The following is a 23,670-nucleotide window of genomic DNA, read 5'->3' on the forward strand; positions in this document are numbered from 1 at the left end:
CCAAACAGCAGTTTGCTGTCAAGTGCTACTACTGACCCCACAGGGCTGTCATAGGATGAAGGAGAGGAGTTCAAACAGCACCTGGCACATAACCAGCCTCTCTGTGATGTTGGCCAATGGGCAAAGAACCTGGCTGCAGCAGGCCTGCAGGGCACAGGAAATACGTGTGTGGAGCTCAACCCACACAGAGGTGCACACAGACACTCCTTAGCCTGGGAGTAGCCTCTGCTCCTCTCCCTTTTTCCTTCCTTTCTGTGGCCTGAGGGGAATTCCTGGGGGGACATCTGACCCTGGGGGAAGTTTGGGCAGGGTTTCAGGAACTGTCAAGGGGAGACAGTGCCCAAGGAGTCAGCAGCCTGTTCCCTCCACTCCCACATGCCAGTGTGGTGGGGGGTTTCTTTCTCCTTGAGAGAGAGAGAAGGCCATCTACTCAGTCTGTTCTCCCCCAGCCCCCATGGCAACCCCAGATTCCCAGGGCCCGGGAGATGCCGCAGCTGCTGGGGAGATAATTCAAAACAGGCAGACAAAAGATGGACCTAGGGAGCACCTGTGGCCGATGATGGCTTTTATTGTTGGGGTGGCCTTAGCATCCCCTCCCCCTTATCCCACCAGAGGATTTCAGTGTGCTCTCAAGACTCAGGCTGAGCGCCCTTGGAGCAGGGCTCTGGGGGGAGAAATGGAGGGACCCCTCTTTAAGGCCTGGGCTCTGAAATGAATAGGAGCTGGGGCAGCCTCAGTGGCCTGCCTCCCGGCCCCTCTCCCACCCTGACCTGGGCTGGCACAATGAACTTCAAGGTGAAGGTCCCTGGGGCTGACAGGGTGCTTGAGGAATGCCTTGCTGCGCTCAGATGCTGAGAAAAAGCAGTCTTGTCAGGCTGACTCAAGAGATGAGAAGAGGAAGGACTCAAACACGAGGGGTTATAAGCGCCTCTAGAAGCGCCCTGTGAGCAGCTGCTGACCTGTGGATGGTCTGTCCCGCGGGCGTGTGCTCCACCTCCAGCCCTGCCTGCCGCAGCACGTCGATGACGGTGTTGTTCCCCAGAAAGTGACCTGCAACACAAGACACAAAGTGGGCTCAGCCTCATGCCAGGTGACCTGCAGCAGGGCACGCCCCAGGCTGGGGGCCTACAGCAAAGTGAGGTGCCAGACTCTGAGGCAGGGCAGGTTAATGGGAAGATGTCCTGGTGTCACCCTGCCTGGGTCCAAATCCTGGTTCTGCTGTTCATCAATTGCACCTCCCTGAGGCTGTTTCCCCATCTGTAAAGAGGGAATGTCTGTTGTGGCAACCTGCAAGGTTGTGCGGATTATGGGGTGGCAGCCGGCATACAGCAAAGGCTCCCAAGGGTCTAGTGCTGCATCACTGCATCAGCCCAGCTGTCCATGCGGGGGTTGCCTCCAGCCATCACGCAAGGCTAAGCGCAAAGAAACCTCTTTCAAGAAGCCAGCAAGCCTTCGACACACCTATGGCTCATCTTTGTAAGATCCGCCAGCAACTCCGGGCTCCTTGTTCTGCGTGTCTTGTCTGTCTCCTCACCAAGTCCCTTGGGGCACAGACTGCAGGATCACTGCTCTGCATAGGCCTGGCATGTGCTGAGTGTTGGTTGGATCTGAGCCTTCCCCGATTCATTTTTGCACCATTTATCTAATATTTATGGACTGATACTATGGCCAGGCACTGGGATAGCCCCTGAAGACTCACCAAGGTGTCAGATCCTGGAGGGGTGACCATCCAATCACAGGGTCCAGGAGGCAGTGGCAAGGGCATGGAGGTGGCACAGACACAGACACTCATGTGTAAGGGGGAGAGGCCATCTCAACACCCAACCTGTAATCATTCAACAAACACTCAGGATGCACTGACTCTGTGGCCAGCCCTGTGCCAGGCACTGGGAACACAGGAATGAATCACCTAGCCAGCAGACACAGAGGAGAGGGGGAGCCAGCCTCCTCCAGAGGACGCATGCCGAGAGCTGAGAACACAGGTGGCTTTGCCGGGCTCTGGAAGGAGGCATCCTCTGAGGCTGGGCTGTGAGGCAGCTCCCTGGCAGCCCCCACTGTTCACTGTAGCAATGTAGGCAGATGGGGGTGGCCGGTGTTTACCCAGAGCTCCGGGGGCCTGCCCCGCCTGTGTGGCTGTTCGTCAGCCCCATCATCCGTGTAGAGTGCTCCCCTCCTGCTTACCAGTCTCCCAGACCCCTGGGGAGGGGAGTCCTGCACCACGACTCTAATTGACTTGACGGGTGGTGACAGGTGACAGGCTGGAAGGTCAGCATGTTGACAGCCCCATGGAGGTCTGAGGAGACCAAAGAGTGGACAAGCTGTCGGGGAATACAGCGGTTCCCACCAGTGCAACTGGGACAGCATAGCAGCAGGAGCGAGGGAAAGCCCTGCAGCCCTCCCCAGCGGCCTTGGCTTTGCTAACCTAGGGACTGCCCAAGGAGTCCCCCTGCCCAGCAATCTCTCTTGCCGCCTGCCACTGTCCCTGAGATCCTGCCTCTGGAGCACTGGACACGCGGCGTGGGGTATGGCTCAGGACCAGCTCACTTGGAGACCTTGGCGAGCCCATTATGCTAAAATGCCTCCATTTCTGTGTGCAAGGTAGGAAGCGGCTGCATACTTTCTCTAGCTCTCAGATTCTACAGGGAAGGCTTTTGATGCGAGAGACCCTCATAGAAATGTATTTGCCCTCTCTTTAATGCCTTTTCTCCACGTCCATTTCATTCATCTGACTAACACTGCCTGAGTGCTCGTCCAGTGCTGGGCAGAGGGGCAGGCGGCCTCCGGGCCAGGCACTCACTGAGAGTCAGGCTCTTCTGATCCAGGTGCCAAGGGCTATGTTGAAGGGGGCACATGAGGATTAAGGTCACCCAGGAAGCGCTGAATCAAACTTGGGGTGAGGGATGACCTCCCTGAGGCGGCACTGCTAATTGACCAGAGGCCAGCTAGGCGAGGACAGGAGAGGGAGGCACCCAGGGAGGGTGTTCCAGTTAGGGAAGAGGGTACTGCAAAGATGAGGAGGTGGGCGGGGCAAGTTGGGGAGCTGGCTGCAGGAGAGATGAGGACAACTGACAGGCCCTCCCAGGCTCCGGCCTTGATCCACTGCTGTCAGGGACAGAAGCCCCAGCCTCCTGCCAGACTAAGTCTCTGGTGCATGTTCCTGAGCAAGTGGCTTCCTCGCTCCCGGGCTGTTTTTCTGTGTGGCGAATGGGCACAAGCCCTTGGTTGACTTGTTGGGGCATCTGTAAGGCCCTATCAAGGAAGGAGAGCGAAAGTCTCTGGGAAAAGTCCAGAGTGCACTTTTGAGTGATGTGCTGAGCCGGCCCCTGGCAGGGGCCATGGTCACCCCCACTCTAGCCTCCTCCCCACCCGTGGCTGGAGCACGAACCGGCTGGAAGTGAGCGGGTGTGGCGGCCTCCAGTCCCCAGGCTGCTGCGTGAACTCCACTCCCTGCCAATAGCTCTTGAAATCCACTCCTGGCAGCAAAGACCGTTCCTTCGCTGCCTCCATGGAGACCCCTCTAAAGACGAGGGCCTCCAGACCCAGCAGTGGTCTGCTTGGAGGATTTCAAGAGCCGCCAGAGAAAACAGCCTGACTCAGGCTGCACAGGAGCAGCAGTATTACTGATGGCACAAGGCGGTTCCAAAGCATGTTCCTGGACTGGCGGAGGGGGCATCGGGAGGGTGAGGCTTAGCGGATGGAGGCCCCGGATCCCAAGTCCTGCCTTCCATGTCTCGGTGTCTAGGCAGTGCCTGCTCCATTCCTTCAACCTCAGCAGTTCCAGTCCCTTATTGTGAACCTTAAGATGCTAAATGGAAGCATTAAGATGTTTTTACAAGCTAGAAGCAATCAGCAATGATTTTTTTTCTCAAATTCCCATGTCCTCTCAAGGCCACAGCAGCCTGCAACTCCATCCTCCAGGGCAGGGAGGATGGTGTCTTACTCCCGTCCTGGCTCCTGCACAGCTGCAGGGGGCTCCTTCCCATGCAGCCCATGCTCCGACTGATGCCTCACGCTTGAGCCCACGAGTCCACGACCTTTCTCTCCTCCCCTTCTTTGGGGTTTGGTTTCATGGGGCCCACAATCGTGTTGGTCAAGCCAGTATATTCTGGGGGCCCAGGACATGTGCTGTGGTTCTCTGCATACTCCTGTCACTGCTCCCTCTTCCTCTCGGCGGGTTTTTTCTTTCTCCTGCTCAGTAAATGTGGGAACCCCTGGGAACCCAAGATCCTCTTTTCTTCTCATTCTACTACTCACAACTGTGGACAAATCATCCATCCACATGGTTTCAAAGACCACACAGTGCTGACCAGTCTGGAAATACTGCCTAACCCAGACCCACTTGTGCAGTGGCCTATTGGACACCCCACTCCCCCAACATCCTCTAGAACCTACAAAACTCAATTCACTTCCCCTCCCAGGCTGTGTCTCAATACAGCTCCATTATCCAGGTCAGATGGAGGGCCCTGCCTTGATGCTTCCTCTCCCTTCTCATGCACATACCACCAGTCACCAGAGTCCCCTGATTTAATCTCCTAAACCTCCTGACTCTGGCTCAGGTTATCACCTTCCTCCCTGCAGCCGGAATGAGTTTCCCACACCCCTGTGCTAATTCTGCCAGAATGTGTTCTCAGCAAGACACTTGAGGGGAGATCAAGAGCTTTTGGAGGGCATAGGACATGCCTGATTCATCTCTGTCCCTGTGGGCAAGCCCAAGTCTGGCACATGGTAGTGACTTCATGAATGTTTGTTGAATGAATGAGTGACAAAACCTGTTACTCCATATCCTTTCCATGATCTCATCCTCTTCCCAGGAGACCTGAACCTGCCTATCACCCGCCTTGCAGCCCTAAACTAGCCTCTCGGTGACACCCCTCTGGATTCCACCAATCCCAGGACTTGGGCCTTGGACGAGCCTTAGTCAGGGCCCAGCTCATGTTGTCCCCAGAGGCTGGCAGCCAGGGCTGAGGCTTGCTTCCAAGGTCAGAGATCCTGAAAAAGCTACCACACCCATCCTGGAACCTGCTAGAAGGTTGTGGAAAGTTTCCAAAGGAGCCCACAGTGTTGAGGCTTAGCCTGCATGGCTCGCCCAGGCTCCTGGGGTCTCCTGGCCACTGCTCAGCAGCTCCTTCCAGCACTGACAGATGTTCTCTGGCCAGCTCTCTGCAGGAAGGCAAGTTCTGTTTCATCTGCTGAGGCTGGGTGGATGAGAGGAGGAGGAAAGCAAGGGAGGACGGGGGGCGGGGGGGCGGGAAATAAGGAGCCCAGAGACAGGGACAGGAGACAGGGAGCAGTGAGAGAGAGGAGAGGTGTTGAGAGAGGAGGGCAGGGGAAGAGAGCTCCAGAACCTAAGGAAAGAGAGAAGAGAAAGACAAGAGAGAGAAGCGGGAGGTCTTGAGATAGGCAAGAAGAGACAGGAGCTACAGCCATAGTGGTAGGAAGAAAAGATACAGTGAGACAGAGAAAGAGCTACAAAGAGACAGGAATAGAGAGGGAAGGAGACAAAGGGAAAAAGTGGACAAAAGAGACAAGGATCCAGAAATAAAAACCAGGGTGTGGTGGAGAGATATCTATGGAGGACATCAGGGAAGGCTTCCAGGAGGAGGAGGCTCTGTGGCCGGGACTCCCAGCACGGGCAGGTGTTAGATGGAATGCAGGAGAGGACTAGCAAAGGGTGGAGGAGTAACGGTCTTGGAAATGGTGGGACTTGTTTGGTGGTCATGTCCTCTGACTTAGCAAGCCAGAGCGCCCTTGAAGAGCACGCGTGGACTAACAGGGAAGGTGCCCTGCTCTGAGCAAGCACAGCCCTGGATTGTTTTAGTGCTGAAAGGGCCCTATCCAGGCACAAGATGCAGTAAATGGGGCATGGGCTGGATCTGGCCCCTGCCCATCAGCTGGCCGCAGTCCATAGTCCTGTCATAGAGGCAGGGGTGGACAGAGAAAAACGCTGCCCTAGGTTGGGACAGTAAAGCCAGGCTGAACAGCCAACTGTGGCTGTGTGAACTGGAGCAGTTCTCTGGACTTTCCTGGGCCTCAGTTTCCCCACCTGGTCTCATGGGTCTTCCTCCCTCCACCACAATTCCATCTTTCGATGACTCCGAACACAAATTCCAACTTAGTCAGCCTCCTGGGTACAAGAGGCTTCTCAAATGTTACATTTCATCCCTGCAACCTCTCCAGGTACCCCCAGGTTTCAAATGAGGAACCTGCAGTGGGTCCTGCCCAGAGTCACACAGCTGGTGGAAGGCAAAGCTTGGGCCAGCTCACTGCACCTTCCAGTACACCCACTCTGCAGGACTGGCGGCTGGGAGGGGCCCCGAGTCCCTGTTGGGGGGCAGGAAATTGTCAGCAGCATGTGTACCTTCCAAGGTTCACCAGGTTGGAGAGAAGAGCGCAAAGAGCTTAGCAAGAACAATAAGCCAATTAACAGGGTTATTCCAAGACAGTGTTGGGGGGCTGGGGGGGGGGTGGAGAACCATATGTTCCCACAAAGGCTTCAGAGTAACAGGGCTCCCCTCAGCCAGCACACATGTTTTCTCTCCAGTGACTGCCCGGCTTTCCAGTTTTCTTCTCCTGGAAGAGGGCTCCCAAGACCATATTTATGTTCCGTCTGAAATTAATGCAAGGGAAACTTTCAAATGCTAATCTAGCTGCCAGGATCGGTGGCCGGATATCAAGCAACAGGGGTGTTTGTTTTTCTGAGGAAGTGTGACAGGAGGCCGGGCCAGACAGACCAGGGGACTGACAACTGGGGTACCGCAGGGCTTGCAATCTCCAGGGATGGTCTGCGAGGGACACTGGCGAGCGGTGCTCCTTTCTCCTGCCTGTGGGCCAGCCCTGGGCAGGGTTGGGCCTCTTTGGTCAGCAGGGTCTGCGAGGACACCTCCCCTGCACCCAGTCTTCTGCCAGGAGCTGAGACCCATGGTCCTCACCCCAGAGGAGATCAATGTGGAGGGGAGACAGGCCTGCACACAACCACAGGCCAGAGCAGCCCTGCAATGAGAGGGCTGCTGGGGGCCAACAGGCAGGACCCCACCCAGGGGGTCAGCAAGAGGGGCCTCGGGTGAATTGGAGGAAGAGGAAGTGTCTTCCCAACAGCGGCACCAACAGTGGTTCTGAGTTGTCAGAATATAAATTGAAAGATGAGGTGGGGCATCGGGATGAGCCCTGGGTTTTTGATCTGTGGCAGGACAGGACGCAAGGGCAGGTTTCAGCTGGGTCCAGAGAACATTCTCCCAGACAGCTGTCCACTCCTGTAAGGGCATGAACACCCATCCCTGGAGGCGTGCAAGCAGAGGGTAAGTGAATGTGTCTCAGGCCCATGTGGAGAGGATACCGACACTCTCTGGGGAGCTGGGCATGTTTGGGTGGAACCCGATTTCAGCTGGTCAGCTCAGCTCTGCCATGAATAATGCCAAGATAGACGCATGCACAAGCAGGGCAACCTACACACCATCTCCCGTCTCCCCAGCTTAGACTGCATGACGTGATTTTTGGTTCATTTTCTCATTTTGGTTACCTCCCAGCAATCCTGCTGAAGGCGACAGGTTATCCATTATCACATGGGCAGAGCTGAGGTTTGTTTTATACCCACATAGGACAGTTTCTTCCCTATCCTCCTACCCCTTCCAGGCAGTAGGAGCTTCTGGGCCTCTAAAATGCATGTGATGTTGCTTGACAGTTGCCCAATTTAGGGGTCACTATTAAGGCCTCCCCCAATTGAGAACTACTCCTTAGAAAGTCCCACCTCATCCCCTGCCAGGCCTGTCCTTCTAGCCAACTCTTTTAGTTCAACTGAAATCTTCAGGTTAGTCTTTCATTTCCATTGGGCCAGATCTCCAGATCTCAATGGCTATTTGGTGTAGGGGTGAAGAAGCCTCCTCCATATGCCCCATCTGGTCCCACTGAGGAGGACCTAAGTGCTGGGGGTTTCACCAGCATGTGCCTATGGGCCTGGAACTAGTATATTCTCTAACAAGACTCAACCAGGATCTCTTACATTGGACCCTGGGGATACTGAGATGGATCAGATGTGGCCCCTTTCACCTGGGGTCTGAGGCAGCTCTGGACCAGGCCATGCCTATGCAGAGTGATTATTGCAGGTCAGCAAAAGGTGCCATGGGGAGATGGAGCCAGGGTCACCTCCTAACCTCCAGAAGCCCCTTTCCTAGAGTGACAGCATCCAGGACCCCCGAGAGCTCTCCATGGGTCAACTGCAGGGAGGGGCCCACTCAATCCAGAGCCTCATCGTCACAGAGACCCACTCTGTATGTCTCCCTTCTGAGTCCTGGGAGGCCACAGAGCACTTCCACCACCTCTCAATGGCCCTGCTCTGGTCTGTGTGGGAGTCCTGACCTTGGAGGACAGAGGACTCTGAGGGGGCATAGACCTCAAAATAATGACAACCCAAGTGTTCACGCACACCTGAATGTGCTGCACAGGCCCTGAGCTGAGCCCCTGACCTGCCCAGTTACTTCAAGAAACTCAGGGAGCCTAGTTCCTAAGCCCATGCTCTTAATCTAGGACATTTTCTTCTTGTCCTCCCCACACTGCCCAGCAAGAGTGCTGAGCCCACAGCTGATGCTCCCTAAACCCTGGCTCACTTGGAGAGCCAGCCTGGGGTAGGTCCGTAGGAGTCCTCCATTCTCCACTCTCCCCTGTTTCAGAACAGAGTTGGCTCCAGTTAGGGACAAACTAGCAGATGGGATGTTCTGCTGGCTGGCTGGCTGCTTTGGGCTGAAACAGGAACAGTGACTCTGGCCAAGGATCGGAGCCCAGAGCAGGCATGCCAACTGCCAGATGTGTCCGTGGTGGGGCAGCAGGGCCCTTTGAAGCAGCATCGGAAATTCTGAAACACTTCCGAACACTGTGGCCTCTGCTCTCCCTGGGGCATCTGCTTGGGAGAAGAGAAAGCAGCTGGGCATGTGCTGTGCTGCCTATCTGCTGGGCCCCTTGTTTCTAAGGGTAGAAGGGGCCATGCTGCTCTTCTGTGCCCAGCCATGAACTCTGAAGGGTTTCTGCTCCTGAGGCCATCAAGTGAAGAAGTAAGGCAGAAAGAGGAGGGTGTGGCCCTTGTCCTGAGGGTGGGGATGATGAAGGAAATTTTAACAGGTCTCACCTCCTCCAGGAAGCCTTCCCTGACTTACCCTTTCAGTGCCATTCACTCAAGTCTTTTCAGTTATGCATGGACTTACTGATATGGGGACTAGAAAGGACCTTAGCCCTTATGCTGTTGAAGTTCCTCACTAGGTATTGAAGGGAAGGCTCTGAGAAGGCTATAGGAAGGTTTCAGCATACAAGAAGATTCCATAACACCAGGCTGTTTCCCTTTCCATCCTCATGTCTGTGACTAACCTCTCCCCTTGCACTTTCCTTTCTCAGATTCCCTCCTAACCCTCCTCGTGCCTCCCCTTCCCAAAAAACCCTCGTGCTTAGCACTGAATGCCCGCTCCTCCAGCCTCCGACTGGACCAACACCAGTACCTGTGACTCTGTTTCTGGCTGGTTTTGAGGTCTTGTCATTTGCCACTTCACCCTCACCTTTCTAAGGGTAGATGTGTTGCTGAACCCCATGGGTTTTTCCCATAGGGGGGCAGCAGATGTGGGCTCTAGAGCAGTTTTACTGTGGGAGGACATAGGGTGGACTTCTGCGCAGGTGGGACTGTTCATTCATGCACCCATTCATTTGTTCGCTCATCCATCCAACAAGTGGTAAGGAAGAACCACCTCATCAGTGTCAGCTGTCATTTTACTCCAGTCCTGAGTCTCTTACTTCCCAGCTGCACCTAGATTTACCCGTCTGCCAAATGGAGTAACAAATGCCCTCTATTCTCCCTCCAAGAAGAACTGAGGACACGGAGGAGCTGATGGACATGGGTTTTTCTTCAAGCAGGAATGTGGCCACTCTCTGTGGAGCAATTACTGCTGTTATTTATAAAAAAAGATGCTAATGTACCTGGTATGTTGGGCTTCCCTCTCTCCTCGCAAGCTGGGTCCTCACTGCTGATTTGCTTCTATGTTCCAGCCCCACGGGTGTGTTTCTGATTATGGGTCCACAGCCCTTCAACAGGGGAAGCGGGGCTGGCGTGGGCCTGGCAGAGGGTGTGCTGTCTCTGGCACCCACACAACCCACTTTTAACACTTCAAGTCCTCCTTCTGCCTCCTGCTTCCTGTGGGGACAGGTGGGAGCAGTCCCACCTGGAGGGTGGGACTGGAAGGCGCTTAGCATCGCACCACTGTGGAATCCAAGAGCGGTGCTGGAATGTCAGGGTGCTGTGATGGTGGGGTGTTGGGATCCCAGAGCCATATGATGTTACAACTGAAGTTCTGGGATCAAAGGATTTGGTCCCAAATTCAGATGATAACCTGATTAATAGCACGCTAGGGGTATAAAATGTGTGCTAACCACTGGCTCTCAGAGTTTGAAAGAAAGAGGTCCCAGAAGTCACCTGGTCTAGCCTGGTGTCTGACTTGTGTTTCCAACCCAGCTCTGCCAGTTCCTACATGATTCACTATTTCGGATGCCAGGAGGCTGACCAAGTAAACACATCCAGGGAAAGCCCCAGCTCCCTGGAGTTAGGGACAAATTGTCATTTTCTTCCTGTGCCTGGGACTGAGATGGCCCCCTGAAGCCTGGGGGCCAGGAGGTACCATGTGACTGGGTAGAATGAACCTGAATGGAGTGATTCCATCTAGTATGTCTCTATAGAGCATGTCCTAGGTGCTGGCAATTCTGAGGAAACCATGTGCGGGGTGGGGGTGGAGAAACAGCCTGGAATGGGACCCAAGATTCATGTCAGAGGTCTGTCTGCACAGCCTTGACAAAGGCATTCATCCTCCCTAGGCCTTGGATTTCAGAGATGGGCATGATACTCGCCTGCTGGCCTGGTTCCTGAGGGGTTATCCGCACCTGACATTTGGGGTTTCAGGAAAAGGAAGTTAGTACCCAGGTTGCCTGCCCTTCTCTGATTTTCACCCCCAGGCTCCTCTGTCTTCTTACCTACAGGGAAGAGCTGGTGTTAGCTAAGCCCCCATTTTGGGAAACTTTGGGCCTCGGGGCAGATGGGGCATGGACACCCCGCACTGGGGTGAGGCATGTGGGATGTCAGAGCGCTCAATGGCCTCCCTCCACAGCCTGCCTGTCAGGGGTTCCTTCTGGGCCTGGGGAGGTGCCTGGGGCTGCCTGAGCTCAGAGTGGGTCCCCATTTGCAGTCAGCTGTGGGCCACACCAGAGCAGGACACACTGCCTGGAGAACCACAGGAGGGCGTATGGGGAGGCATTTGGATGGTGAGGGAGAGGGTGTGTTGGGGGGCACTTACTTCCCGACACAGCCCCCAAGCCCCAATTCATGCCAGCTGTCCAGCAGGTATCCTGCTCTGGAGAACAGCCTTGCCTTCTCCGTGTTGTCAGACAAGGTCCTCCTCTGCCTCCTCCAGGCCCTACAGGAATCCCTCCCTTCTCTGAAACCCTGACAGCCACTGTACTCACAAATGGCCCAAGTGGGTCCTGGCTCCTTCTGTTCAGATGAGTAAGCTGTGCCTGCAAGAGGGGAGGCCACAGGGGCCCTGGCATAGCTCAAGATGAGCCCAGAACTCTTTCTGCCCAGCAGTAGGTCCTATAAGAGTGGACCTCAGAGGTCCTGTGCTTCTAGGTCCTCCCACATGTCTTGACCATGCTGGAGGCACAGAGGAGGAAGCTGGGCAGTCAGATGAGCCCTGGTTCTTGCCCTTGAAGTGTCTGGGGTTGAATAGAAGGAGACTGGCATCAAACAGTGGGCATGCCCCAAGATCACATGGGGCACCCATAAAGGCGCTGTGTGTCAGACTGCTTGATCTCTACCCAACCCACCTGATCTGGGAGGCAGTGTGTGGGTGACCAATCAGGGAAAGTGGAGGTGTGGGGGGCAGCATGTGCTCACACAGGCTGGGCACATCCATAAGCCACCTTGTTTCACTTGCACAGAACAACCGGTTAGGTAACACGTACAAGAAATACACATCGGTCTTTGCAGCTCTGGTGGTGCCAAAGCTGTGTAAGAAAGGAAGCAAATGCAATATCCTGGCTCCAGTGTGGACAGCCACAGAGAAAGGAGGAAAGAATAAGGGAGAAGCAGGAGGAGAAAGATAAGACAAAGCAGGGAGAGAGATGCTGAGCAAGCCCCGCACCTGGGCATCTGGGTTTATGTTTGTACAAAGAGGCCAGAGTCTCCAAAAAGAGTGTCAAGTCCATGGTCTCCACTGGGATGCTACATCTTTTATATTAATTGCCGTCACAATAATGATGATCACCATAGGTGTCATTTTGAGTTCCTACTATGTGGCAGGTTATCTAAATGCTATCACTAATCTTTATAGCTCTAGGTAGATATTTTCAGTTCATCAAAGTGTTATTGCTATCACTGCCCATTTACAAAAGAGGGATTGAGCTTTGAGAAAGTTCTGGGCTGAGCTCTGAGAAGGTTCTGCAGCCTGAATAGGGCTGGGCCAGGAATGGAGTTGCGACTGAGGGATATGGGGGCTCCCTTTCCTGCCCCCTGGCCTTCACAGGCTGGGTCCTGGCTCCCCTGGCTGGGCCTGAGGCTAGGCACGGCAGTGGCAATTGGCTTCCGTTCTGAGTTTTCAACACAGACTCCCAGCACACAAAGAGGCCACAGAAATTGTCCTGGTTGGGCAGGGTTAGGCCCCTTGCCCAGGGGTCGGTGATGAAAGATCCCAGGAGAACCCCCTTGGGTCCCAGCTCTGCTGGGTGCCATGTGGGTTGTCCTGCCCGGCTCTGGACCTCAACTATTCCCTTTATGAAGCAGAGGTCAGGAGAGGATCTAGCAAGTCTCCCTACCCCCGAGGACATCCTACCCCTGCCCCACTTGGGTTCGAACCTGCGCCGAAGGCAAAGAAGCAGATCTTGTCTTCATTCTCCTGCAGCAACGCCATGACTCGTCTCCCCATGCGCTCGTTCCTCTTGTAGATGAGCTCCTGGCGGAAGTAGCTGTCGATCTCCTGGGCTGTCACCTGCTCGTGTGGGGGCAGGGTGGTGTTGATAAAGTTGGGCAGCTGAAAAGGCAAGACAGGGGCTGCCTTCAGTCCTCTCCAGTACCATTGCCTCCAACATGGTGGCGCCCAAGGGGAGGCCAAGCAGCTGAGAAGAAACTGAGAAACTGAAGAAACTGAAGCAGTGGGTCAGATCATGTCCTCTCCTCCCCCACACCCATCAATGTCACCCCAACCTCCAAGCTCCTGCTCACAGGTTGTCGTCCACCTGGCACCCTCCTCTGATTTCTGATTTTATCAACCCCATCACAAGGCAGGCGGCCGAGCTGCCAGATGAGCTAGCTAGAGAGTCTGGCACGAAGACGCTAATGTTTTGCAGGTGTAAGCTTCTCAAGGGGCATACAGTCCAGCCACAGGGCTTGAAGAGCCATTGCCAAATTGGCAGTATTCTTTCTGAGGAAGACGGAGGTGTCAAACCCTGAGGGCCTTGGAGAGGCTGGGGCAGTTGTCTCTGCTATCTGCTGGCCAAGGGTGAGGTTTCCCACAAGGAGGCATGGGGGAAGGTGCTTCTCTGCCAGAAAGGTCTACTGGCTGTTCTGGGATGAACAATGATATGACCGAGGGACTCTAAACTTGGGCAGTGCACAACCTGCTTAAGCTGCAGCCCTGCCGGTGCCTGATCAGGACCAGCACGGAGTCCGTGCAGGGGCCTGTTTGGCAATGAATACGTGAAGCAGTAGAGTTTAGTCCTTCCCCTAGCATGCAAGGGAAGATGGCCGTGCTGGAAAACAGGCCATACTTGGAACTCTAGGAAACACTGCAGGCTTCTAAGTGGGATGTGACTCAGAAGGATTCTCTCTGGAGACTCTCACAAAGGCTTCTCTTTCTGTGGATATGGGAGAGACTGTGAGATGATGTGCCAACAAATAAATGTTTATTCAGTCCTGAAATGGATGAGCGGACATCTGAGAGGCAATAGTGGTGGCTGTGAATGTGGGTCCTGGAGCTGGACAGCCAGGAAAAGTTGGGCGTAATCTCTCCAGCAAGTCACTTGGCCTCATTGAGACTCAGTTTCCAAATTGGTAATATGTGGGTTCTCTATGTTGTAGGAATGGAATAACGTCAGTTTGGGGCTTAGCACAATGCATGGCACAAAAGGTCTTAAAGTCAGCTTTATGCAGCTAGCCTGGGGGATGGGGCTGGCTCTCTACCTTCCCCCACCTGCCTGGGTGGCAGAGGCCACAGGGAAGAGTGCTCGGGCAGGGGCAGAGGTGGAGAGGACCAAGAGATGGCTCCTGGGAACCATGAAGGCAGCATTCTGCTTCCTGCCTCCTGGCAGGTCCAAGCAGAGGCCTTTGCCCTGGGTCAGTAGACATGTCCAGCCCTCTCTCCTTTGCCTCCTGACCATGGATGTGCATGTGTGGATACAGGAATCTCCATTCTTTAGGTAACTAAAAAAGCTGAACATGGACAAGAAGCAGAGAGTAAAGTTTCCACACTGTGAAGGAGCTGGGCCCAACACTTGGTCCCTGGGCTCCCCCGCGGCTAGCTGACATTCTCTGCACGCTTCATGCGGATAGGCCATGGCTCCATGCCAAGGATGGGGCCTGGGTTTGGGGTGGAAGGGAAGCAAATTAATGAAGTCATTAGACTTGTTGGGAGCCTTAAATCTCCTATGACAAGTTTAAGTGCAGGATGCATGATAACATTTTAAAGAGGACACGTCAGGTCCCCGGGGCCCTCGAGCAATGGATATGAGAGGGGCGATGAGTAGACGGGCCGCAAGAGCTGAGAGGGGCTGGGGGGATGTTCAGTGTAGGCCCTCCCAATCCTGGCCCAGGGCTGTGTCGGGTCTGGAGGTCAAGTCTGGTGACGGTGCCAGTCTCGATAGCCTTGTCCCTCTCTTTATACCATCACCCAACAGATGCCTTCTGAGAACGGCCCTAGGCCAGGCTTAGTGTTGGCCTAGAGGGTCACTGAGCACCCTCATCTGTGGATGAGGCTCAGAGCCCAGTGGGGGCATCTGACTTGCACACAAGAACACTCGGGCATCTGGTCTGAGAGGCCAGTGGGTATGTGGACTCTGGAAGGGATTAAGTACCTAGCAGGGTGACCCTGTGTCTTGTTTGCCCCGGGCAGCTCAGGCTCATGGTTAGGGTAGATGGCTTCATGACTCCTAGTTGTTGTCTTAAAAATACACTTGACTTTCACTCTCAGAAATGTCTGCATTTAGATGATTAACACATATGGCTACTTTATATTTAGCACTGGCATGGGGTGCAGACAAGGCTTCCCAGGGGAGGTCTTTGCATTGCCCTGCTGATCTAGGGGTATTGACAGTGCGGTGAGCTGGGAGCGAGAGAGCCTGGGCCATCAGCCACTTGTGAAGGTGGGTGGTGGAGTGAGAAAACAAGGTGGACCCAGGGTGGGGAGCACACAGCCCAGCCGCTGACTCCAGTGTTACCCTGTCCTTCCTGGCCTCCAGAAGCTGCTCTGGATCCTTGGCACTTTAGCCAAAGGCATCTTTCTGACCACACCACCCTCTATCTCAAACACTTTGGGGCTTTTGCCCTCAGTGGGCATTCTCCCCACAGTGGGTCTGCCCTCTGCTCTGCAAATCATGCCTTTTACCTCACACTTGCCCAAGCTCTGCCTGCCAGCCCCTTCCCTTGTCCTCTGCAGTTCCGGCCCAGCAGGGTGTGTGCATAGATGGAAGACACAGCCCACCCTGGTTATGCCTCCAGCCCACCTCCTGCTCTCTCTTGCCTCTGGCTCATGTGCATGCAGTTTCACATGCTGGAACATTCTTCCCCTTCTATCTGGTCAATTCAGGCTGACCTCTCATCTTGCCAGAATCTTGGCTTCTCTTTCCAGCCCTAGCCTCTGTCCCCAAGTCCATCTAAATCAGCTGCTCCTGCCACAGGCTCCAACTGCACCCGCCACTCAACCTCACAGCAGGTCACACTACAGACCAGCCGCTGTGGAATCCCTTCACCTGTCCTATGAGACCATCGGTCCCACGAGGGCAGTTCTCTCTGCCCGCCCCCCCCCCTCAAATCCCTTCTCATATCTCTCTGCCAGGCATTTGTAAACTATCACATTCATTCGTACGTTCACCAAACATGTATGGGCCCTGCTCTCTGCCAGGAACTGCTTTGGTCACTCGGAATAACTGATGAATAAATCCCTGCCCTCAGAGGGCTATCTCTAGTGGTGAAGAACAGACGACAAGAAGTCAATGAATGAAGCTATCCAAGCATGCGAGGAGATGATAAAGGCCATGGGGAAAAATAGAACAGACAGAGGGATGAGAGTGTGGGTTCAGGTTTGGGTAGCTGGGGCCCACCCCACTGGGATGATACTTGAGTTAAGTCTTGAAAACTGAGAAGGAGTAAGGAAGGGCATTCCTGGCAGAGGAAACAGCCAGGACAAAGGTGAAGGATGCCCATTTGGGCTCTTGGCATGGCTAGGAGACTGGCATGTATGAGGAGAGGGCAGGGCAGAAAATGATAGGGCCAAACAGGCCATTGTAGAGACCCTGATGTAATATCCTGAGAAAAGTGGAGGAACCCTTGCAATGTTCTGAGTGGGGAGCAGGCTACTCAGAACTAGTTCAACTACATCCTGAATGAACGGGTATCCGAGCACCATGATTCAGAAAGCATAAGGGACCTAGGAGCCCTCCATCTAGGGAGTCAGGGAGGGCTTCTCAGAGGAGGTGACATCTGGCCATGGTCAAGTGGGAAGAAACCAGGAGGGAGAAGTCTGAGCAAAGGTTTGGCAGGATGAAAGGACAGACTACACTGGGGAAGAGCTACAAGTTGCTAAGATCAGAACAAGGTCTGTGTCATGAGGGCCTGGCTTGTGACAGGTCAGTGGAGGGAGGAGATGGAGGGCCTTAGGTGTTGGATCTAGGATTTTAGAATTTATTATGAAGGCAATGGGAGGTCTGGTGGAGCCATGTCAAGGCCTCAGGATCCTGCTCACTGCCAGCACAGCCTGAGGTTAACCTTCTCTCTAGGATTCAAATCCAGGGAGAGTGCTCAGGCTGGACTTGAGTCTCAGGTCTAAGCAACTGTGGACTTCTCCTTCCCTGGGCATCCCCAGATGCTGCACCGAACCTCCCTCCTCTTACAAGTTGAGCTTCTAGGGCCCAGGTCCCAGAGCTACACACCAGGCTCAAGGGCTGTTCTCTGTAATTCGGTAACAACTAATAAGTCACATGATGTTAGACAAATATCTTCCACTTTCTGAGCCTCAATTTCCCCATTTGTAAAATGGAGCTGCCAGTAGCACCTGCTCACACCAGTGAACTGGCGCACAGTAGGTATCAATGCCAGGTGGGTTCACATGGGCTTGGTCTTTTGAGTTGGTGACCTAGACAGGGACAGGGTGCCTCACCTGGGAAGTGTCATGGTTGAAGATGACAGCATTGAGGTCCCCACAGTTGTAGTGCTTGATGAGGTCCTCGGTGGTGTAGGGTGCCTGCAGGCTCCCGGCCCGCACGCTCTCATGCTGCAGCAGGGTCTGGTTCAGGGCAAACAGCACCTGGACAGAGGAAGAGACAGGGCTAAGGGCTGTGCTCAGGGACTCTGGTGGAGACCCTGATGCCTCCAGGACTGGCCTCCTCCCTCTAGGCTTCGGGACAGCAGGCCCTGAAACAGAGAAGGTGTGTGGGGCCCCGCACCAGCTGGCTTGTGCTGAACGTTTCCACATTTCCCTGTCTTTGTGGCCTCTGAACACATTCAGCCTGTTCTCATCCCCAGGCTTCTGCCGGCACAGAGCTCCACGTCTGCTCTGGGTGTCAACGTCTCAGAACTCTGGCAAACTGAGAATCTTAGTTGTGTCTGGGTTTGAGAATGATGCAGGAGGTTTTCTTTTTTTGGGCCATTCTTTTTTTGGGCTTTGGGAAAGTTCTAGAATGAGCACATGCTCACTTATAATCAAGAGTATCCCCAAATATAGCAAAAACGAACAAATGAACAAACCAAACAGCCCACTTAGAAGTCAAGGCCCAAGCTAAATGCCCCTCCTCCAGGAGCCGTCCCCACTCGAGGCAAAGGCCTCAGGAGCCTGGGCCCCTGTCAGTCAGACCCAGGCAGGCATGTGGCGCCTTTCCTCAGGCCCCCTGCACCCTAGGCCACCACCCCCGGCTCTGGGACACAGCTGCATGGTACATCTGATGGCATCAATGTCCTGCGCTCATTCAGGCATCATGGGGGTGGGAATCTCAGTTTAAAGAAAACGGATCATTGGTCATGGAGTACATATGTGCAGCCAGTGCCAGGTGTGGTGCCTTCTCTTCCTCCCTAGCCCCCATCACGTTTCACTGAGGTCATTTTAGAAGCAAACACCTGCCAACTCCTAGACTAGGGGGCGAGCCCAGCAGAACTACCTGCCAGATGCCTGCCCAGTGTGCTCGCTGCTGTAGCTATACAGAAAGTTGTGTTGATAACAAGCAGCCCTCCCCGCCTCCTCCCCAGTGCTGTGAGCGCGAGCTTGCAACTGCCATCTAGTTACCTGTCTTCCCCATTAAGCTCGGAGCTTCCCGAACACAGGTGCCGCATCTTACTCATTTTTGTATTCACAGCACACCCTGGTGCTTGGTAAAGATAGGCTGTCATCCTGTCCTTTCTTTCGAAAGTTGTCCTTTTTTTTTTTTTTTTTTTAAAGATTTATCTATTTATGCATACAAGAGCTGGGGTACAGTCCAGAGGTGTGGGGGCGAGAGGACTTACCAGAGACAGAGTGGGGAGCAGAACAGGCAAACCAACTGAAACACACTGCTGAGGGGAGCAGCAGGCGAGACAGGAGAGGTCGGCCTTGCTATGTGGGTTTCTCTCTGGCTGGCTGGGGATAGAACTCGTGCTGCAGAGGCTGAGGATTGCTTCACTAGTGCAGTGCATAATGCCTTGTGCCACCAGGGAGGCCCTCAGCAAGTAATTTCTTAGTGTTATAAACCTGCATAGTCACAGGCAGGCAGGAGAACTGCTGCTGCTCACTCTTCCATTCAGATTTAATTGAACATGCTGCTTAAAATCTGGGTATTTGGATGCCAGCTATGCAAAGTCACGAGGTTTGTCCTTGTAGCTATTTCTTGCATGCATTGATTTACTCAGAGCCATCTCTGAAGTAAAGATCCCTACCAGTCTGGGTTAGACCTCTACACATGCAGAGCAAAGCTCCCAGCAGCGTAGATGTTATGCTCGCACAGCCTAAAATTGTCCTTTCTTTAACAGCTGCACTGGACACTTCATAGTTCAAAGCTGCTGGTGAAGTCCTTAGACTAGTCCCCGAAACGCTGAAATTCTGCATTTGGGGAAAGTCATCACCACGTGGCAGAAGTTCCTACCAAGGGGTCACATGGTTTCAGAACACATAATCTCAATGGAAAAACTCACACAGTAGGTACATATGGTTTGGCCAAAATACTCTCATAGACAACAGGGCCAAGCTTGTCCTTGTGAGATCACCTCCACCCATCCTCTCCCTCTTTTGTTTCTGTCAGGGCAAGAGAGCTGGATTGCAATGGGGTGAAGCAGCCCAAGCTGCTCCCCATAATGAACTGGCTAGAGATGATGTCAGACCCCATGGCCCCACCTCTGGGCCTCCTCCAGGGTCTGGCCACCACCCCTGAAATCTGATCTGTAGCCACCTGGTGCGGGGTGTCGATGGCAGTGGGGTGGCTGGGGATGGATCACAGGAGGCAGTGGCCCTGTTGCTGTGGACATTGCTAAGGCAACAGGCGCTTCCTCCTGCACGGCACATGCCGAGGATGAAAACGTCCGTGTCGAGCTGGAACCTTCCCTTCCTCTGGGGGGGCTGGGACACAGACTTCCTGTGACCACACCCTGCTGCTACACACACCTGCCCTGCCCCTCCTGGAGTCAGCACTGCCTGGCTGGTGGTGAGGTCATCTGTTCAGGCGCCCAGAAGACCCAACTGGAGGGGAAATGGCTCCCCTGGACCTTCCGAGGCACATGGAGTCACTTCCGCAGCCTCGTGGCTCTCAAGGCGCTGGGAGGTGTTTTAGTGACTTAGGCATGTTATTATCTGTGGGGTGCTAAGAACAGTCCTGGCATGGAGTAAGGGCTGCATAAATGCTGGTTAAGTAAACTTGGAAGAAAATAGGCCCAGATCTTCCTGGATTGGAGCTGGAAGGGCCCTTAGAGGTCATCTGGTTCAGTGGTTTTTCAGACCTTTTTTAGCCATGGAATCCTTTTAAGTTGTTATTTTCCAAAAGATCTGTACTTGGAATGCAACATGTGGAGCAGATAAAAATGGAAACTTCCGTGATTGATGTAAGAGAAGCAGGCTGGATCCTAAAGTTCTGCCAGCTCAATGCTGCTTTGGAGCAGGGACTCCCAAAATTTCTCTGGGACCCATAGGTTCCAAGTTTGAGAATCATTGATGTCATTCTGTGCTCTCTTCATAAAGGAGAGGAGGAGAGATACCCAGGGAGCTGGGGCAGAGTGGGCTCAAACCCATTTCCTGACACCTAGTCCTGGCCCCTGCAAAGCCAGGCTCCTGCAGACCCTGGACCTTGTGTGGGCTGGATTTCTGGATGTCCATGGGCATGTTCCATGCTCATTCCCCATACACTGACATGCCTGTTTTCTTTCTGGAGCCTTGTGCAATAGCCAGAAATAGCCAGGGAGTATTTATTACTAGCATTACAGAGAAAACCAAGGCCATATAATTCTAGAGGCACCCCAACATGATACAGCCAGAGTGTAGCAGGGCCAGAAATGAAACCCAGGCCTGTAGTGGGGAACCTGTCCTACCTCTTCAGGGTATGGCGCTTCCCTTTGACCTTGGAAATGATCCCCCTGAAGTGTCCACCTCGGGTAATTTCCTGCTCCCTGCCTGTTTAGACGGAGAGATGGCTGTGGGCTGGGAGCCTGTCTTTGCTCAATGGGGAGCAGCACATACTCAGGAACTACTTTTGAAGTAAGGATGCTGACCCCAAATCACATGCCCTTTTCCCGATGCCTCCCACTTCCTGTCCATCCTTTGCAATTTATGAAGCAGCCCTCATCCCTTCATTGCTAGGTTTGCTTGAATGAGTGCACACCACGTGTCAGGAACCCTCTAAGTTCATATTAATGCATTTAATCTTTGCAGTAACTAGTAAGTCTAGTATTCACACCATTTAATAGATTTAAAAAAAAAAAAAAAAACAAGGGCAACAAAAGACATTAACTCACCAAAGGTGAAGCTGGAAGGGATGGAACATGTACACTAGGCCTCCCTCTGTTCTAAGAGACAGCCAGCAGGGATGGTCTCCCCAGTCACAAGGGGAAGCCAGAGAAGTGGAGAGGAAGACAGGTCCCAAAGCTGCATGGTTTGAAAGGATGTCTGTCTAGTTCCAGACCAGGTTGGTTCCCAGGACTAGGACTTCAAAGTAACAAGTGCTCCTTTGCAAGTATTCATGGTGTGTCCAACAGACACAGGGAAGCTACATTCATTCATTCAACAAACATTTACTTTCTGTTGACCCTTGCAGGAATCTGAGATGGGTGGATTAATAAGAGGTGGTTCCCTCCCATATGGAGTTCATTTTAGTGGCAAATATACCAATAGGCTATTACACAGAAGGTGAGAAGAGGGGCTTCTAGGGGTGTGTGCACAGACACAGAGGTGCCTCTCTGATTTCTGCCCCCCACCCCCATTTGCCCTGAATTCCCAAGCCTGGTGCTGCCCACAGACCCCCAGGCTTCTGCTCCTGGCCACTTTAGAAAAACAAACCCTCCCTGCCTGTAGCCTCAGTGGCCCACTCTATGATAATGTTTATGATAAGGCCTTGACATGGAATAACAAACACACGGAAAAAGTTAGAGCCGCCTTGCTCCCCCTCTCGCTGCCATGACTGTGTGGAGGCTCAGCCACCAAGAGACCCTGGGCGCCCCAGCGGCCCCCTCGCCTGGGCTTACCAGCCAGGACCTGGCTCGTGGCATCTGCTGAGTGTAGACCTGGAATTTAAACACATCTTCAGACTTGGGCCCAGGATGGAGTGAGGCAGGCGCCAGGAGGGTGGGGGCAGGTTTATTGTTCCACATTAGTCTAATAAACAGTCCAGGATGGCTGGAATGGTGAACACCAAAGCCTTGTGTTCGCTTGATGGCCCAGCATCATCACCATGAGAAGGCAGCGCAACCCCCTTTGTCAGGAAAGACATGCGTGGGGACCCGGGCTCCTGGGCTCAGGCCTGACTCTAAGGCGGGGCTCCAAGATGGGCAACGCTCAGCCACCCTTAAGCACTGGGACAGCTCAGCCAGGCCCCGACCCCCTAGGCAGTGCTTGCTGACACCTACTGCATGATGGGGTCAGACGTTGGGGATTGGCCAGGGACAAACAGACAAAAATCCTGTCTCACTAAGCCTACCTTCTAGGGGGCTCAACAGAATAAACTAAGTTATTAGCAAATGATTAATCTGATACTTACAGACATAACAAAGGATCTATTGAGCTGGAAGTGAAGACTCTCCCTGGCTACTCTGGGCATCTCATGCCTCTGAGTCAACAGGCAAAGAAGGAGTACGTGTGCTGGCTGGGGTGACTGGCCCTGGCTCCCGAGGGGAATTGGACTCTACTCCATGGTGCGGGTAAAGAAGAGGAGTATGTCTGCAGCACAGGAATCCCTTGGGGCATCTCTCAGTATTACCACACCCCGAGATTAACCTATGTCAGTGGAAAACTACAACAACCCAGTCCAGGCAGGACTATTATTGGCCCAGACCCTCCAAGCAGTGAAAGTGTGGGTCATCCCCCAAGGATGAATCACAAGCGAAGGTGCTTGTGGAAGGCAAGGGGAGCATGGCCATAGGGGAAGAGGCTGCAAACACTGGGTACCACCACATAATCAGTTACAGGAACAAGGACGCTTTGTCAGGAGTATTCCTGGTTTTGTTCGCAACATGTCTGTGTGTGTGTGTGTGTGTATATATGAAATCTTTGTTTTGTTCTTTCTTTTTATGTTCCCCAATATGTAACATAAAGCTTATTGACTTCATAACCTAGGGTTTTAGTTACAGGGTATCAAAGGGAAGAGGAAGCATCACCCATTGAGGAGTCTGCATCCTCCTAAACACATTAGTGCACTTGGGTTATACACAAGGTCAGGTGTCATGTCAGGGAGAAGACGGCTTTGTTATTGTCTTTATTTGTGGCTTAAGGATGGGTTAAGGAGTGCCGAGCTGGCAAGGGATGTGGTGATCAGTTTTACATGACAAAAGGCTAGTCTGCGGTACCCAAATATTTGCTCGAACACTACTCTAGATGTTTCTCTAAAGATTTTTCAGATGAGATGAACATTTGAATCAGTAAACTTTGAGTAAAGCAAATGATGTTCCATGAGAACTGGGTGAGGGTGGGCCTCATCCAATATGTTGAAAGTTTTGTTTTTTTTTAATAAGTTGAAAGTTTTAACAGAAAAAGACCAACTTCCCTTAACCAAGGGATTTCTGCTTGCAGACTGCCTTTGACCTTGACCTGCAGCACTTTTTGCTCTTCCCTCGGTTTTCAGTCTGCCAGCCTACCCTGTAGATTTCGGACTTGCCAGCCTCCATGGTGGATGAGCCGATTCCTTAAAACAAGTCAATCCATGTATCTACCCATCTAGATCCAACTGTCTGTCTGTCTACCTACCTATCTACCTACACATTCTATTGGTTTTGTTTCTCACCCT

General features: G+C 53.3%; 1 protein-coding gene across 1 annotated transcript in view; it reads right to left on the bottom strand.

Moving 5' to 3' along the window:
• Window positions 1-23,670, bottom strand: part of TRABD2B (TraB domain containing 2B) — a 192,460-nt gene that overhangs the window by 14,172 nt on the left and 154,618 nt on the right. Inside the window, exons 3-5 of the mRNA XM_054691515.1 lie at window positions 17,385-17,531; window positions 12,872-13,046; window positions 960-1,050 (exon numbers count right to left, since the gene is read on the bottom strand). Coding sequence (XP_054547490.1) covers window positions 960-1,050; window positions 12,872-13,046; window positions 17,385-17,531 — 413 coding nt within the window. The remainder of the gene's footprint in view (window positions 1-959; window positions 1,051-12,871; window positions 13,047-17,384; window positions 17,532-23,670) is intronic.

This window comes from Talpa occidentalis, unplaced genomic scaffold (genome assembly GCF_014898055.3).
Source record: "Talpa occidentalis isolate TD23 unplaced genomic scaffold, MPIMG_talOcc4v2.1 talOcc4.9, whole genome shotgun sequence".
Classification (NCBI taxonomy): domain Eukaryota; kingdom Metazoa; phylum Chordata; class Mammalia; order Eulipotyphla; family Talpidae; genus Talpa; species Talpa occidentalis.